This window comes from Astyanax mexicanus, chromosome 16 (genome assembly GCF_023375975.1).
Source record: "Astyanax mexicanus isolate ESR-SI-001 chromosome 16, AstMex3_surface, whole genome shotgun sequence".
In the NCBI taxonomy this organism is placed as follows: domain Eukaryota; kingdom Metazoa; phylum Chordata; class Actinopteri; order Characiformes; family Acestrorhamphidae; genus Astyanax; species Astyanax mexicanus.
The window spans coordinates 19,768,709-19,786,485 of record NC_064423.1 but is presented as its reverse complement, the minus strand read 5'-3'; the positions used below and the strand labels follow the sequence as shown (position 1 = coordinate 19,786,485).

At 36.3% G+C, this 17,777-nt stretch overlaps 1 protein-coding gene across 4 annotated transcripts in view; it reads left to right on the top strand.

Annotated features, from left to right (window-relative positions):
- LOC103044346 (cAMP-specific 3',5'-cyclic phosphodiesterase 4D) overlaps positions 1–17,777 on the top strand; it is a 140,264-nt gene that overhangs the window by 22,480 nt on the left and 100,007 nt on the right. For 2 of the 4 annotated variants that reach the window (XM_007233147.4, XM_007233143.4), the window contains exon 3: positions 3,076–3,287. In XM_007233147.4, coding sequence (XP_007233209.3) covers positions 3,076–3,287 — 212 coding nt within the window. Of the gene's footprint in view, positions 1–3,075; positions 3,288–10,726; positions 11,385–17,777 lie in introns of those variants that run through there. The other 2 variants (XM_007233145.4, XM_007233149.4) reach the window with 2 other exon arrangements.

The window sequence follows — 17,777 nt, the reverse complement described above, 5'->3', positions numbered from 1 at the left end:
GTTTGTCTAGTTCTGGACATTATTGTGTCACAGGCACCGTAAGGTATGGTAGATGTAGGTTGCAGAACAGATTTTTTTTCCCAGCTCTGATTTCACATAAGCCGTTCTGACATTATGTTTGCAGAATCTGATTTCCAGACATAAAACGCAAGGCAGCCTGTGAGCTAATGGAGTAAAAAATAGTGAGTAAGCGAGAGAAGGGGAAAGAAAGAAAGGTCCAGTACTGAGGGATTTCTAATCTCTTGCTATAAGACCGCGGATCGATCACATAAGCCTCTTGCTGATAGGAAAAAGCAGTGTGAAGTGTCCTCTCATCACTTCTTAGAAAGGAACTCGGGATGTTGTTGAGTGAGGACTGTTCGTGTGTGTGTGTGTGTGTGTGTGTGTGTGTGTGTGATATAGTTACTTTCACACTTTTCTAATGGTTTGACACCTCCCAGCCCCACTGTGACAATATATATTGTAAACATGGATGAGAAAGTGAGAGTGTGAACACTTGTACCACGTATGTGTGTGTGTGTGTCAGCCGGATCTGGGTTATTTACAGCGCCGTCCAGACGATACGTGTGAGTTTTTATTATTTGCCTTATTATTATTATGTTTAAACTGCAGCTAAGGCTACAGACTGTGAAATAGTCCTTATGTCCTCTGCTAGCAGTGATTACACTGTGTGGATGTAGTGAGCAGGCCTTGATTTAAGTGGATGCTGGATTGAACTGTTTATTTTAAGGTTTGAGCAATCCGGAGGCACGACTTGAGTCTTCTTGAAGAGGTTGTGGATTCTGCATTCCTTCAGGTTTTTTTCACTAAGCAACTCTGTTTATTTCTAAGCATACTCGGTTTGGAGTCTACAAACTAGCTTTGGATAACTTAAGTAACTTTGAAGCACTGTTGTAAGTCGCTCTGGATAAGGGCATCTGCTAAATACCGAAAATGTAAATGTAAATGTAAACTTGAAGAGACACATGATTATTTATGCCAGCAATATGTTGGGCTTGCCTGGTGATAAGGCTCCACCCTGTAATTATGTTCATTGGAAGCATTATTAAATAGGCTTGGCCTTTTCTGTATATACTAATATATATATAATATAATGATACTTAGACACATGAATTGACCAGGTGTGAACAGGGTCCTAATGCATCTTGAATGTTAGGATTAACTCAGGGCAAGGCCAAGTAATATTAAGGGGACCTGAAAACTCCTGAAAGTCAGAACCAGAATCTTAACCAAGATTTGTCTGTGTGTTACATTTACATTTACAGTTTTTTAGTACACTTCACTTTAGTTAGTACTCTATATGAGCTGTGTCTTCCTATACTTTACAATAATTAACTTGAAGAATGTTGTCAGATCAATGAATTGCTTTTACAGTATGGCTCACTGGTATATCAATTAGCATTGATATCGCAATGTGATAATAATAATAATAATAATAATAATAATAATGCATTTAACAATAATAATAATAATAGTAATAATGTATGTATTAAAAAAAAAATAATAATAATAATACATTTTATTTGTAATGCAATTTACATTTCAAAGAAATCTCAAAGTGCTTCAGCATAAAAGGCAATAAAATCAGAAGCAAACATATAGAAACAAACAAAAATTACACACATCAGAGATTTAAATAAAAATGCATGTGTACACATTTTTTACTGCTCAATGCAAAGACATTTGACATTGTTTTCATTTTAAATTACACTATATACCAAAGTATTAATGGCATCTTCCAAATACCATTTATTTTACTCCAATCATTGATGAACAGATTGCATTATAAATAACATGTTGAGTCATTGACCTCATTATTATATTTTATAATATAGCAATATATAACTCAGAACAAGAAAATATCACAATGTATTTTTCCCCCAATATCGTTCAGTCTCACTCTCCAGGTGGTATTCAAATTTCAATTAGTTTGCAAGCCTGAGTATAAAAGATCGCCATTGGATTACAGTAGATACAGGGATCACAAGGGCAAGTGTAACAGGCATGCACGCACATTGGATTTGGATTTTTGCTAACACGCACATAATTTTATTCCTCTGTTGTTCAATGGAAGACAATAGCCTGCCCTTCTTCCTGTAATTAGTCTGCATGTCCGAACTTTCTACAAGACAGTTTTTACTTTGCAGATAAACCGGGCCATGGTTCAGTTGATCCAAATTTGGTCATATTTGGTCACATTTTGTCATAAGGTCCAGACCCAACAAGGAAAGTGTGAAAGCAGCCTTAAAAGTCTAAATGTGAACGCACCCACACACACATATAAAACTGATACAAATCTGATCTTTCAAACCAGAGATATTAACCACGCTACACTGCCTAGTGGAACTATAAACCTTTGTAATATTTTAGTTGTGTCAATCAATTTAGAAATTTTAATCAGCTTAATCACAACACTATTCTGTGATTTATTTATTTAATTATCAGAATAAAAAAAAAATAATCTACCTTTTGCAAAATAAAAGTTAATACATCACTAGGCTCTGTGAAATAAATTAATTATAGGAGGAAGCTTGGGCCAAAATTTCAATGGGCACAGGATGCATGGGTGCTGCATCATGTTTTTTCACTTGAAAGGGCATCTAAGGGGGTCAGAAAAGTTTCTACAGGGAATGCCAAATGTATCCTATTATGTGGGCACCTATAGGGCACTGTATCACACAAATACACCTTTATTATGTCCACTGGAGGGGCACTTTTCCACTGGAGTAGAACCTAAACATACTTAATAATGCATCCTTTTCTATTGGAAGTACTGGAAGGACAACCATATAAGGGCACTTATTAAGACACAATCAATGTTCTTTCTCCAAAGGGAACAGGACATTTATTGAAAGACAAGGCCCCCTAAAAGGGCTCACATGTGAAGGTCAACCAATAGGTCACTTTTTCTCATTTGCCACTCTAGAGGGCACTTTATCATCCTTTTTTAACCTTTTTATATAGTCCTGAATATTGTTGTTCCTAAGGCTTCTCTACACAGTATAGTTGGTTATGGGCATCTATTTTGTGGCATCGTTCCTATGACTGATCTTTCACTATTGCTCGCATCCACAGAGGCGGCCTGGCCTCTCTGACTCCATGCCCCGGCCCAGCTATGCCGTCCGCAGAAGGTTCTCGGGGCCTCTCCTCCTGCCTCCTCTTGCCCGTCGCCACTCCACCCTCGACACCAAGAAACTACTGGACCTGGAGGCCATCTACAAATCAGCCATAGCCAACATCGAGGCCAACAGCCTGGACACAATTAACGATGCACAGTCTGAGCATGGGTAAGTGATCATCCTCTCTTCCCCAACACAGCTTAATACCACTGGACCCTATCTCAGTAACATTAAGATCAGACGTGGAAAGTAGAAATGTACTGCTGGCATTTACATCAGTGAATTTCATGTGATTAGCATCACCCTTTAGCAGAAGCGTCCAATCTAATCTGCAGGGAACCTGCGCACCTGCATATTTTCATTGCAACTATTGGAAACTATATTTGACTTCAGTTCAGTAGTGCAAACTTTCTGGAACATTTGCAATAATGCCATTTTACATAAAATGCCATATAGGCTTTATTAGTGAAATTCCCACAGAACAGATTTCTGCAATTATTTGTCAAAAATCTTGTTCATTAAAATGTTCATATTTTAAAAATGTTAAGAAAATTTACATCTTTTCCTGACTGTGTGCAAAGCATAGTGCGTCCAAGACTTAAGTATTTAAAGAAATAATCATAAAAATACTTAAAAATCTGATTAGATCAAATTATACTTAAGCAAACAAAACTAATATATTTATGAATTTAATTAAAAGACAGTTTTAATAAAAGATTACAAAATGGATAAAAGCTTTATATAGTGAAAAATTAAGGCATTAAAGTAAACCTTAAACTCTTGCTTTACAAAATGAATAAATAAATTCTGTAGATTATTATTAATAATCAAATGTACAATAGCCCATTCTTTATGAAATAAAATATGTGAAACAGAAGGTTGTCAGTTCAATTCCCTCTACCTACAAGGAACTCCCCTCAACAATTCACTCAACCACCAGAGGTGTTTAAAGTATTTATTCATTCATTACTCAGGTTGAAGTATAGATACCAGGGTTTAAAATACTTCTGTGGAAGTCGAAGTATCAACTCAAGCTTTTTTTAAAGTGTAAACGGACTCTTTTCAAAGCTACTTAAAGTATAAAAAAGCCATTAAGAACAAAAGCTTAGGCCGCACCACTGGAGCCTATAGTGCACTACACCTCCTCCCCAAAACACATTTTATAAAAGCGATAATGACTATAAAGTTATATTAAAATTTGAATGTTGAAACATTTGGGATGCACTAGGCTTCCTTAGTTGGGACATTTCACTCAACTTCTGTTGAGTCTCTGCCACAGATCATCTTCATTCTAGGCTACATATGACTGCTATGTTCTTGCTGGAGTGTGGGCGTGACGTGTATATATACTTCTCATCCAAGCACAATCAAATTCACTTTATCCAGATGGAGATATTTATTCAGATTGTTTTTTGAACGATGAAAATCCGGAATGAAAACAAGTAAGTAAAAGGTTGGTTAAAAAAAAGACACCACTGACAACCACAAATGCTCATCGGGTGCTGATGAGACTACCTGCTGTTCAGGATGTGTGTCCTGTTTCCCTCGTGTGTGAGTGTTTGTTTGTTCACTGTGCAGGATGGGATTGAATCCCAGTAACAACAAACAAGTATTCTGTCTGTGTTACCCACATTTAGATGGCATTTTCACTCTCCTTTTCAATAATGAAACGATGTGATGTAGGTACGAGTCATATACGTGATTCCTGACTAATTTTTAGTGTATTGAACATCCCCTGCATCTAGACTGGTGACAGAACGTTTTCATACCAACTTCTAGACAGAATAAACCTTCCTCTAGGTGCAGTCCAGCTAAAAATAGAGTCATGTATTTTACAGCAGATTAAAGGAAAGTCTGTGGCTGTGTGGCTGGCGTTAGTGTTTAAGCAGTGCTCACCCTCAGAGAGCCAACCGGAGGTCATGTTCGCATCCCTCAGCTGCTCTCATCTCTCCCACTGCCGGAGGTTACAAGAGATCAGCTCCTTTATTGCACTTTTGCGTGTGTATCCACATATTTCATTATGCCGTGCGGCTGGGCTCCGCTGACGCAGGGCAGTTACAGCGAAGTCGAAGACTAGTCACCGCCTCATCAGATACAGACGACAGATCAGGACACACAACAGGACAAATTGGTTGTTTTGCAGCTGCGCTCAGATCTTTCCTCTCCGCTCTCAAATGAATGTTAATTGCTTGTGGGATCAAATGGCAGGGAGATTAAGTGGGAGAAAGGTCAGAGAGGGGAGCGGAGGGCAGTGGCTTCTCTCTCAGGTGGCTTTTATTCACATCGGCACGATTTGGCACTTTAACTTTGACAAAGTGCACAAAGGGCAGGGCGACAGAAGAATGAATACACAGTGAGATATGATGGGATAGAAAGTGAGGGAAGGGTTTGATGCACTTATTATTGGAAAGTAAGGCTGCAACTAATGACTATTTTAATAGTTGACTAATCTGCCGATTATTTGTTAGATTAGTTGTGATTATTTTTGTCATGCCCTCCATTTTTATTTTACATATATTTTTATTTCAATTTTAAACTTGGATGGATGTGCTTTTTTATTGGAAAGTAAGACTGCAACTAATGACTATTTTAGAAGTCGACTAATCTGCTGGTTATTTGTTCGATTAGTCGATTAGTTGTGATTATTTTTTGTCATGCCCTCCATTTTTATTTTACATATTATATTTTTATTTCAATTTTAAACTTACATAAACAAATAAACTGGCAACAAACATGCTCACTTATAAAAATTCCAGTAAAATGAGAGTAAAAAAAAGTTGACTAATCAAAATATGTAGAAGAATCTCGTAGCAGACTTATCTGCATATTATCCTAATTATTGACAAATTGCAAGTAGGGTGCCCATATTCGGTTAAATAAATCTGTTATTAAGTCAGAAACTTTTGACAGAGAGAGCCTTATCACTTATCCAAGACCGTAAGATATCCTTCCTTCAGAATAAGTAAAAATATTATATAATCTTTTATCATTTCTATTTTTCAGTGTTTTACTTGGAATGTTATGAAAATTTATGAAAAATTAACGAAAAAATTATGAAAGCGGGTCAAGGTCTAGATCAACTCCAAAATTTTTTTTTTCCCATAATACCCACAACTGATACCCAATACTATTGTATTTTAAAACATGACTGTTTGTATAATTGTATAATTGTGAGTAATTGTGAAATTACTTTAAATGCATTCTTCTTCATGCACTTGTTTTTTTCTGTAAGGCAAAGAATCAGACATCTAGAACAATCTAGAAATCTCAACCCTTGTTTATAACCTTGTAACTCCAGATATGAGTCACACATCATCTCGTGATGAGATGCAATTGAAAGGGCAGACTTTGCAGATCCATCAGATGTTTGAAGAGTCAGATTGGCTAGACAGCTGGTTCAGAAAGTCTCCAAAACCTCAGGGAGGTTCAGGGTGGTTGCCAGCTGAGGGACAGCTGGTTAAACTATTACATGGTCATGAGCACATAAGGCTTATTTATCTGCTTAATGAGAGAAGCTAGCATGACTGGACTGATACCACTGAAGAGCTGCTGTAGAACAAAAGTTAATGCTGGCCTTTATACAAAGGAGTCCATGTCCATGGCTTTAATATATTATTTCATGGTTGATTGGCTGATATAAAGTCATGGTTGATTGGCTGATTGGATGCTGTTGACATTAGTAATCTTGAGTGTGTGTGTGTGTGTGTGTATGTGTGGATACACATTGAACATGCTGGCGTTTACACTTTATTGCTTAATTAACACCCTGCATGCTATATTAAGTACCTTAGGGGAACTATATGACACCATAATTCCTCTGTGTGTCTGTGTGTGTCTGTGTATGTATGGATACGCATTAAACATCCTAGCCTTTAAACATTACTGCTTAATTAACACACTACAGGCTGAATTAACTATGACATGTTATGATATTATATCCCAATTAAAAAAAAAACTTGCATAGTGTAAACTGTGGTTTGATTATCTGCTTTAAATATTCTACTGATTTTAGGAGGACATTTTTGTTGTAGACATTAAGATTCTCAGTTTCAAGCAAAAGCAGACATATACTTTTTGACAGGATAAGGTCTAAGGGATTCATACATCCAAGGCTTTAAACTTGTTCAGTGGATGTTAATGAGCCAGAAACTTAATAATATTTTTCTAGGAACAAAAGTATAACCAAAAATGCAATTAGACTTTCCCAGAACAGAAATACTAATTTAAACCTGTTTTTTTTTTGTAGTGGTAATGTTTTCTGATTCTTTTGTAAAGAAACAGTTTTCTGTCTCTACAGACTAGATATAGAGTAAGGTTTGCTCATTAGTCTTTTGTTCATTTGGTGTTTTTTTTTTTTATTTGCTTCATAGTAATTTGTTTTGTTCAGTTGCTCATTTTTACTAATTTAAATCCATAGTTATTTGTGTATTTTTTCAGAAAGTATGTATATAGAGATTTACTCATTTTTTTCTGAATAGAAAAATTAACAATAAATTCTTAGAAATTAACAATGAATGTGTGTGTGGAGGCCCTGTGGGCAGCACCAATGCAGGAATACTCGAGCTGCATGGGATGGATTATTGGAGGACACCATTAGGAACCTCTACAACTCCATGATGAGACATCTGGCATCTGCTGCATATTAATTGTGAATGTGTAGCTCAATAAATATTGCCCATATTTATTTGATTTTTTTTAATAAATATTAAAATACATTTACATTTACAGTAATACATTAATATACATCCAGTATATGTTTGAATAAACTTAACATTGTGGGTTTATTCTACAAACTGCGGAAAACAATTCTACCAAACTCCAAATAAAAATATTGCCAATTATTTTCAGAAAATGAGAAAAGGCTGAAATAACAAAAAAAAAAGATGCAGAGCTTTCAGACCTTAAATAATGCAAAGAAAACAAGTTCATATTCATAAAGATTAAAGGGTTCAAGAATCAATATTTATTGGAATAACCCTGTTTTTTTACATAACTACACTGAGAACATACTAAATACATAATAAATTCAGATAAATTAGTAAATGAGTGAAAGGCCACTGAATAACAGTGGCCTTTCACTCATTTACTAATTTATCTGAATTTATTATGTATTTAGTATGTTCTCAGTGTAGTTATGTATTAATGTTGTATTTTTCTGAATTAATCTAGTACTCATTTACTCATTTTTCTACATTCACTTAGTAGTCATTTACTGTTTTTGGTATTTACTCTCTACTGTTTTGAAACAATATATTGAGATTATAATGCAAGAACAGAAATGTTCCTATAATATCTAATATGCTTAATGAAGCAAACCAATTAATCATTTTATTTCAGGTTTAAACCTTGATATAACATCAGCTTTGTATTTCTGACATTTAAACTAAAGCCATTTGTGTAAATTGTGTCTAGAAAAAGATGTATTTCATGAGCTATATAATACAACTGATATAAATTATATATATTATCCTCTTTTATTATAATGTGTCATTTGAAGGATGTTAGTAATGAGCTCACATCTCTGATTACATAAAACATAGCCAACTCAACATTTTGATGGCTGCATAATCTGTGGAGTTATTAATGAAACTATTAACACTCTTGATACACAGCTTCATGGTGGTACTAGTAATCAAATAAATGCATAGCAACAGGACTAAAGCACTAATTGCAAAAGTGTGTCTACAAACTAATAGGATAGATATATTATTTTTATAAAATGAATTGGGTTAGAGAATGGAAGGTCTGTATTCTTTTAATTTAAAGATGTGAATGAGATTCTTTGTTTATGTTGGGTAACACTGTTTTGGCTTGTTAATAATGTGACTCACTAAAGCATAATGAAACAACAGCAATACATATTATGGTTATTAACACTGTTAAGTGAAATGTAGCAGCAGTGGAATTGTGGACATTAATAGACGTAAATGGTCAGCAAAAATACTTAAATAGGCTGATACATTCAGGCAACGATTGACTGATAATAATGTGTTCAAGAAAACATTCCCCCACATTACAGCACCTCCACCAGCCTGGACTATTGGTTGGGATTTCATGGATTTATTCTGTTGGCACCAAATTTGGAGCCTACTATATGTAAACCTTAGAAAAAAAAATCAGATTTAGACCAAATAGTATTTTTCCAGTCTGTGCCTTCATGCATCCTCAGCTTTCTGTTCTTGACTCTGCTTTCTTAAAGGTCAATCTGTAGAGATGCTTTGCTGTTCACTACAATTGGCACAACATGGTTTTGTCTGTTACTGGAGCTGTAGATGTTCTTAATGGTGCCCTGTGGTAATCCATCCCATGCAGCTCTAATATTTCTGTGGATGTTGTGTTAGGAGTGGAGTGTTAAAAGCACATCGTATGTATTTATTATGGCATCTCACACATTTTCTGGCAATGTGGCTTGACATGACATCATCATGCAGATGAACATTGTCCTGCTGGAATAGTGAACCAAAGTGCTTTCAGAAAAGGTGGAGCCACGGGTTGCAGGACCTCATTAATGTAATGAAGCCCAAAGGTGATCTGCCACTGTATGAATAGTAACCCTACACCGTGACAACCGTGACAACTGTGACACCGTGGCTGTGTAATGCTCAACAAGAAATCTTCGATCTTGTCACTGATAGCGATGCCTTTTGTCTTCTTAGAAATTAACAATGAATGTGTGTGTGGAGGCCCTGTGGGCAGCACCAATGCAGGAATACTCGAGCTGCATGGGATGGATTATTGGAGGACACCATTAGGAACCTCTACAACTCCATGATGAGACATCTGGCATCTGCTGCATATTAATTGTGAATGTGTAGCTCAATAAATATTGCCCATATTTATTTGATTTTTTTAAATAAATATTAAAATACATTTACATTTACAGTAATACATTAATATACATCCAGTATATGTTTGAATAAACTTAACATTGTGGGTTTATTCTACAAACTGCGGAAAACAATTCTACCAAACTCCAAATAAAAATATTGCCAATTATTTTCAGAAAATGAGAAAAGGCTGAAATAACAAAAAAAAAGATGCAGAGCTTTCAGACCTTAAATAATGCAAAGAAAACAAGTTCATATTCATAAAGATTAAAGGGTTCAAGAATCAATATTTATTGGAATAACCCTGGTTTTTAATCACAGGTTTTGTTTTTCATGCATCTTTGCATGTTCTTCTCCACCAGTCTTGCACACTACTGTTGGATTTTCTGGTGCACAAATTCAAGCAGATTAGCTTGGTTTTGTGGCTTGTGATCATCCACCTTTCATTTGATTATATTCCAGAGGTTTTCAATGTGGTAAAACTCATAATTTTTAAGTAGTCTCTTATTTTCTTTTTTTATATACAGTTTAAATAGATCATCAGATTGGACATTGTCGAATAGTAATGTAGGTACAGATTGTGCTCTCTCTCTCTCTGTTGTTTGGGCTGAATGTGTAATTATGTTTATAGCGTGGTTAAATGAGTTTGGGTGGAGAGGAGAAGGAGGAGTGTGTGTGTGTTAAACTGGTGTGTGTTAGCTGAGCTGAGCTGGGTTGAAGGCTTGTGTGCGTGCTGGTGATGTAACTGGAGCTGGGCGTCTCTTGTCTGGGTGTTTGTAACTCGCTGCTGCTGCTGGTCGTCAGTCCTCTTCTGCTGTTCCTCCGGAAGAGCAGCTACTGAAGTTCTTCAGCTTTATATATAGATATATAACAGGACTGAGGAACTATGAGCAGCAGCAGTGTAGCGGGTGAGTTTTTAGTCAGCTGAGAGGAATAAAGGAAGGCGGGTTAGTTCTGTGATAAGGAGAGAGTCTGAAAGCGAGTCTACATGCTGTGGTTTCGCTGAAGAATCGACTCGACGTTTGTTTTGGGAACTTTTTCCTGGTTTCAGCACCGCGCGCTCCTGGACAGCTCCGCGCGCCGGCGGTCAGCGATGATCTGAAAGTTGCGCTAGAAGAAGAAGCAGCTCCTCCTCCACCTCCAGACCCCTCAGAGCTCCGTAACCCGCTCCTCTCTCTCCTCTCCGCGCTCAGTAGGCAACAAGAGAAGCTGTTTTGAGGTTCTGAGGAGAGATGGAGTGCGCGGCTCTCACCCGGGAAGGAGCCGGCTTCGCCAAGCCGCCCAAACACCTGTGGAGACAACCGAGGACCCACATCCGCATCAAGCAGCGCTACCACTCCGACACCGAGCGCTACCTGTGCTGCAACCGCAACGCCGAGAACCACCGGCCCGGCCTCAAAAAGCCCCGCATGTCCTGGCCATCATCCTTCCACAAACGGTAACCAACAGAGTATATACACAATAAAACTGCCTGAAACGATTCCTTAGCGTTCACACATACAGTAGAAGTATCAAACAGAGTTTCATAAAGAATCAATATATGTTTTTTTTGTTGATAAATTAAGTAACCCTTGCTATGCTAATAAATCTTAACCCTTAAACTTCGGGTCGTAGAAGCTTTACCGATGTCAAAATTCATAAATGTAAGTTCTTAAAAAAATAAAACAAATGGTGTGTTCTCTAAAGAATCAATTGAAGAGTGTTTTTTGTGCACGAAATCTAGCCTTGACTTGAAAAAACCCTTTAAACTGCTACAGAGCCTTTAGCCTACATGATGCAATTTAAAGCCTACATGATGCAAAATTTAACATAAAAAAATGAACCATTTTTAGTTAGTGTAGCTAGGCTCCTGAAAGAACCTGTGACCTTAAACTGCTGCTGAGTATCATAAAGCGTTTTTTTATGTAAATTAAATGTATCTTAAACAAGAAGATTATCTATATAGTTCACACTCCTACGTTTCCAGAAAAAAATCTTAACCTTTGAACTTTAATAAAAAAAAAAAGGAAAAACAGGTGCGTTCCTTAAAGAATCAATTGAAGAGTGTTTTTTGTGCATAAATTGTAGCCTTTACTTTAACTAAAGGTTCCAGAAAGAACCCTTAAAACTGCTATAGAACCTCTATAGCCTACATGTTTTTTTTTGTACTTCTTTAATTTTAAAGAAGTAATGGAACCTATTTAGTTGGTAAATGAAATATATTGTAGCTTGAATGTAAACAGTGTTCAGATAATGCAAAGGTTCCTAAAAGAACCTGTGACTCTTAAACTGCTATTGCACGATTACATGATGCAATATTCCTCACACTCTGACCTTGTTCTTTAGGAAGCCCAACATGTTTTTTTTTTAATTGTCTTTCTTTATTTCTTTTTTTTGTAAACGAAATGTAGCTAAAACTCAAAGAAACTCCACCTAAAGCTGAGTATTCAGAATAAACCCTTCAATTAACTGTAGAACCTTTAGTCCAGGTGATGTGAGCCTTTAGCAAACCCAATATGTTTTATATTTTGGTCAATTAAATGTAGCTTAATCTTAAACAACATAATCTAGAGGGATTGAGAAGAATCCCAAAACTGCTGTAGATGTAACTTTACACGATGTGACTCCCTTCATATTCCCTTGCATGGTCCCAGTTTAATTTATTATTATATTTTGTAAAAACAAATGTAGCTTAAGAACCTTTTAGCTTTAGTGATAGCTTTCTTCGTGCAGTTTAAGAGTGCAGCTGCAGTAGCTAGTCTTTACAGTGTCTCCATAAATCTATAAAAGCATTAAATGTCAGCTGCCATAAACATGCATAAACATTTAAATAAGCTTATTGCATCAAGTATCGCTAGTCTCAAAGGTGCTTTTTCATGTTTGTTGTGCATAGTAAAAAAAACTGAACTTGTTATGTGAATTAAGCTTTGATAAATATTTATAGGCTTATATCAGTTGCCATGAATGAGTCGTGCTCTTCAGTGTCTCAAGTGTCATCCATCATTTTACACCAACAGCAAATACATACTTGAGACTCCCCATCACCAATACTTGATGTCCTTTGGGAGTGCATTGGCTTTAAGACTTTAAGACTAAACACAAGTCTTATCAACCAATTTTGTACACGATGATTGGTTTAAAATTGATATATTAAACAGTGAATCAGTTTATAGATTTATAATGAATCTATAATGACCAAAAGGTGTGAACCAGTGTGAAGCAATTTGTCTTAAATCTAAGGGTGTCAGATATTCATTTTCATAAGTAACCTTTCAGTGAAGGGTTCTTTAAAATACATCTTGATACTCCAGTAGAAACCCCTCAAGTGAAGGGTTCATCTCGAAATCAGGAGCAGTCCTTTAATGCTTATCATTTTGATCAATGGCCAGTGCTAGACTGAAAGGATCGCACACCTCTATAAAAACAGTGTATACATATACAGTAATTGCTGTTTGATTGATCTGCGCTCAACAGGCATTACTGTGAACATTAGAAATCCATGCTTTCCTTACGAGTTGTGTTCTCCTGAGAATACCCTTTGTAGTGCTGCCATTAATTCAGTGTAATCTCACAAAAATCACAAGTGCCTTTTCTCATTTATCTCCTCTGGAGTACCTAACACTTTCCCACACTCGTCAGTGGAAGGTGCAGCTTTTCAAAGGCAAAAAACCAAGACAAACCGTACATAACACCAACATGAAGTCCTGTTTTGTCGACTAAAAAAAATAAAAAATAAAAAAAATTGGTAAAGCGATTTTGTTTTTTTTTCCCTGTTTTTCTTTTTTTCTTTTTTTTTTGCAAGTAAAGCACAAAAAGCTGCCAGTGATGGTTTGTTGGCATTGAGTTTTGAATAGCATTGAATCACAGAGAGAGAGCCAGAGGTAGGTGTATCAACGTGACTCATAGAGCTCTCCATTTATTTATTTATTTACTTTCTCATATTTTTTTCATGTATTACTGCTGAGTTTCTAGTCCCATGACATTTATATCCCCCACATTAGATGACTCAATTCATATAGAAATGGCAGAGAAATGAATGTGAGGTCATTCAGCATAGGTATGAGGCGCTCTCCGCTACGCTGCCATTAGTTTACCTCATCCTAAGGACTAAGGGAAGACAGTGCTGGTTACTTGTGCATTCCACTATGGCTGTAAAGATTAGTGACAACGAGAGCCACTATAGTTTTTCTATATAAAGAAAATGTCTGTAAATGGTAAAAGCTAGACCACACTGAACAAACAAACTTGAACAAATAATTTGCGGCTTTGTATGGTTGTTGTCTGTGTTTGACTGTTGGAGGGTATGCTTATATATCTAGAAAGAACAGTGAACAAACAGGGGCCAGAGTCCAGTACGGTTTGCTGTTTTTTCTTTGCTCTTACAAACCTTCTAAACCTGGTGAAACCGTATTTTTCGCACCAATAGTGCGCAATGGATCATAAGGCGCATTTTTATGCAACTCTACTGAGGAACATGTTTTCCTTCTAATTCAGCAGGTCTCACAGCTTGGTGGTGAGAGCTGTAAAGCTAAGCAAAAAAAAAAAAAAAACATTTCAGGCGAGTCTGATAAGTCAAATGAGCCCTGGATGTTAATCTACACAGATTTCTCTCCAAAAACTGTTTATTTGGATGAGTGAAGCTTTTTATTTTATTAACAGTAAGCTTAGATTTTCAAATTTCCACTGAAGCTGGAGCATTAGGATAAGCATCTAACCGCTAGTGGGTAGTGCTAATGCTGCTCCAGCAGTGCTAGCCGGGGTTAGCAGAAGGCTACAGGCTGATAATACTCACCTCTGAATGGCCAAAGAGCAAGCACTTAGCACGGTTAGCGACAAATGCTAATACTGCTAAAGAACTAAACTGAAACTCCTGTATAAGTGGCTTTACTGCTCCATACAACCTGACTAGTAGAATTTATACATAAGGCACACCGGATTATTAGACGCACAGATGATTTTTGGGAAATTAACGGATTTTAAGTGCGCCTTATGAGTTGAAGGGGTGCCTGAGCAGAAAAAAAGCAAACCTCTGTGCAGGAATCTGGCCATCCAGGACCTTTGAAATTGCCGATTCATGATGTATGATGTTCTTTGCTATCCCAAAAGTAATTTTTTTTTGTCTTGATTCATGTATTTTTTACCAGTTTGCTTTCAAAACATTAATGGGACTGCAAATGCAGTCTTGGTTGCAGAATGTTTGGTCCTTCAACACCAGGACTCTTCTAATATTAGCTTGCATTAGCCAGGTTACAATTACTTAAAATTGAAGAGGATCGGACAGCACTCGTATAATATCCAATGTATTTATTAGACTCACAGATAAAACACAAACGTTTCGGCCCTTAGGCCTTCCCAGGTTACAATTACAACATTTCAGAAAAAAAACTAAATTAGTTATGTAAAGAAATGTTGATGACATATTGGCTACTGGCAAATGGACATTTATAAAACTGTTTGGCAATGTCAGGCAAGACAAACAGTGGTCCACCTATTGAGGACAGAAATCTCTGTTAGCCCTTTTCGATTGAAATAGCTGGAACTGGTTCTGAAACACCTGTTCAGGCTTATAAGAACCTTAGTTGTTTCTCAGCATACCAACTCGCATTTGCACCGGTTTTAGTGAAACCAAGGATACATAACAGAATATGTCATAAACTGAGGGAGTTGCACAACAGCTCTTGGTTTGTGATAAAGAACTCTTATTTGGTTCCAGCTGAAATGGAATATGTTTTTTTGTTGGTGGAAATGCACGTAACGATTCAAAAAAATAGGTGTGCAAACTAAAACAGAGCCCATTCCCAGACATCCAAAGTTCCAAAAATGTAATTCATAGAGGTGCCCCCAGATCTGGATTTACATATAGGCATGTTTGCATGTTGAGGTAAGTATATAATATTAACTTACCTTAACATGCCACTTGCAATCATTCAGTCCCCCGTGGGCTATGTTAAATTGACTATTACAAACTGTACTGCAGGCAAGACTTTCATTGTTTTTTACTTTTAACAGACATGGATATACTTTAGAGTAGTCAGAGGTGAAATAAGTTCTATATTTCCTCATTTTGGAAGGCTCAGTCTCCGCATTTCCTGCCACGTTTTGGGACGTCTGCATTCCATATTGGTGGAAAAGGGCTTTGTGTTATCTGAACGACTTGTTTTTTCAACTAAACTTTGGGTTTGGCATTTCAGAATATTGAAAGCAATATTTGAACCTGTGTGTCATGATTGGACCTGATTGGCTTGAAATGAAAGAACTTATTTAAAATCTGTTTTCCATGAGTTATTTGTGCATTTCTGTTTTAGCAATATTCTCATTTATCTACTTAGTAAATCGCTGTGATATTTATTCCCCAAAGGCTCAGATTTGAATGCCTAAAGAAACTCCATTTAGTAGCCTTGGTTTTACAGCTTTTTTAAGAGTTTTGGAGATTTACAGCTGTTATATTAATGTATATTACAACATACATATTGTGACATTTTTTTTTTATTTTCCTGTTTTTAATTTTTGCCAAAAGCATGTTCCTTTAAGCAATCATGCATCTAGAGATTTAGGGACCACTGCCTTAACCTGATCCATATTCATTGAGGTTATTTTGAGTCAGTTTTCCATTAGAGTTGCCAAGCGATGTCTTCTTTTCCCCTCTCCCTGCTTACTTGGACGTTAAGCACACACATATCTTTAATCATCTCCACAGTGGAAGCAAGAGCCTCCTAACCTCACCCCCTCCCCACCACCACCCCCAATCAGCCCTATTGCTTATTGAGCTCCAACTCTGTGAGAGATCCTTGATTGCTTGTCCAAGCTGAGGGTCCTGCTGGCCTCCTGCAACGCAAACACATGCTGTGTGACTTCTATCATTTGCCCACTTTACTAAACTCTTGCTGCAAAGGATATTGAAGATTGGCTAAGGGTGATGTTGCTGTGGAACCCATCTGCTTTCTGGGAATGGACATGAATAATACACAAACACACAAACACACACACACACACACACACACCGGCAAGAAGCATTACTAATTAGTTGCTGTAATCTGACCTTGACTCTTTGAGCAGAGTTGTATGATCATGCTTTGGGTAAAAACATTTTACGTTTAAACAGAATTACACAGCCTTTACTTGATCCACCTTATTCCTCATAATGACAAGGAGGAGGCTACGTTGAGTAGTTTGATGTGCTTAGTTAGAGTGTCAGTAATTGCAAGAGGAGGAGCATTTTGATTAAACAGCAGAAAAATAGTTTCATTTGATCATTAGTAACTGTACGACAAATATTGAATTTGGACATATAAAGTTAATAATAGTCTTTTACAGACATTTACAATATTTTGATGATATCACGATGGGTTATTTGATTAACTAATATATATATAAAATATATAAATAATATATAAAACACAACACTAGTGATAAAAATTGTTGCAATCTTTTTTTTGTGCCTTTTTTGGCATAATACCAATTCATTAGCTGTTGTTCACACTGTCTCATAATTGTTCATGATAAATACACCAAAAGAAACTATTTAAAAATTATTTGGAATTCAATCTTTTCACTTTTACCTATACCAAAAAATATTTTTTGTGTTTATCTCATAAAGTTGTTTTGGAAATTCTTCTGTTAGCATTCATACTGCTAATAAAAATGTAGTATTTGCACAACATTCATATTTGTACAGGATCACAAGTTTTGCTTCTGTTTGAGTATACAGTGCTGGAAAAAATTAAGAGACCACTTCAGTTTCTGAATCAGTTTCTCGTATTTTGCTATTTATAGGTATATATTTGAGTAAAATGAACATTGTTTTTTAATTCTATAAACTACGGACAATGTTTCTCTTTCAAATTCCAAATAA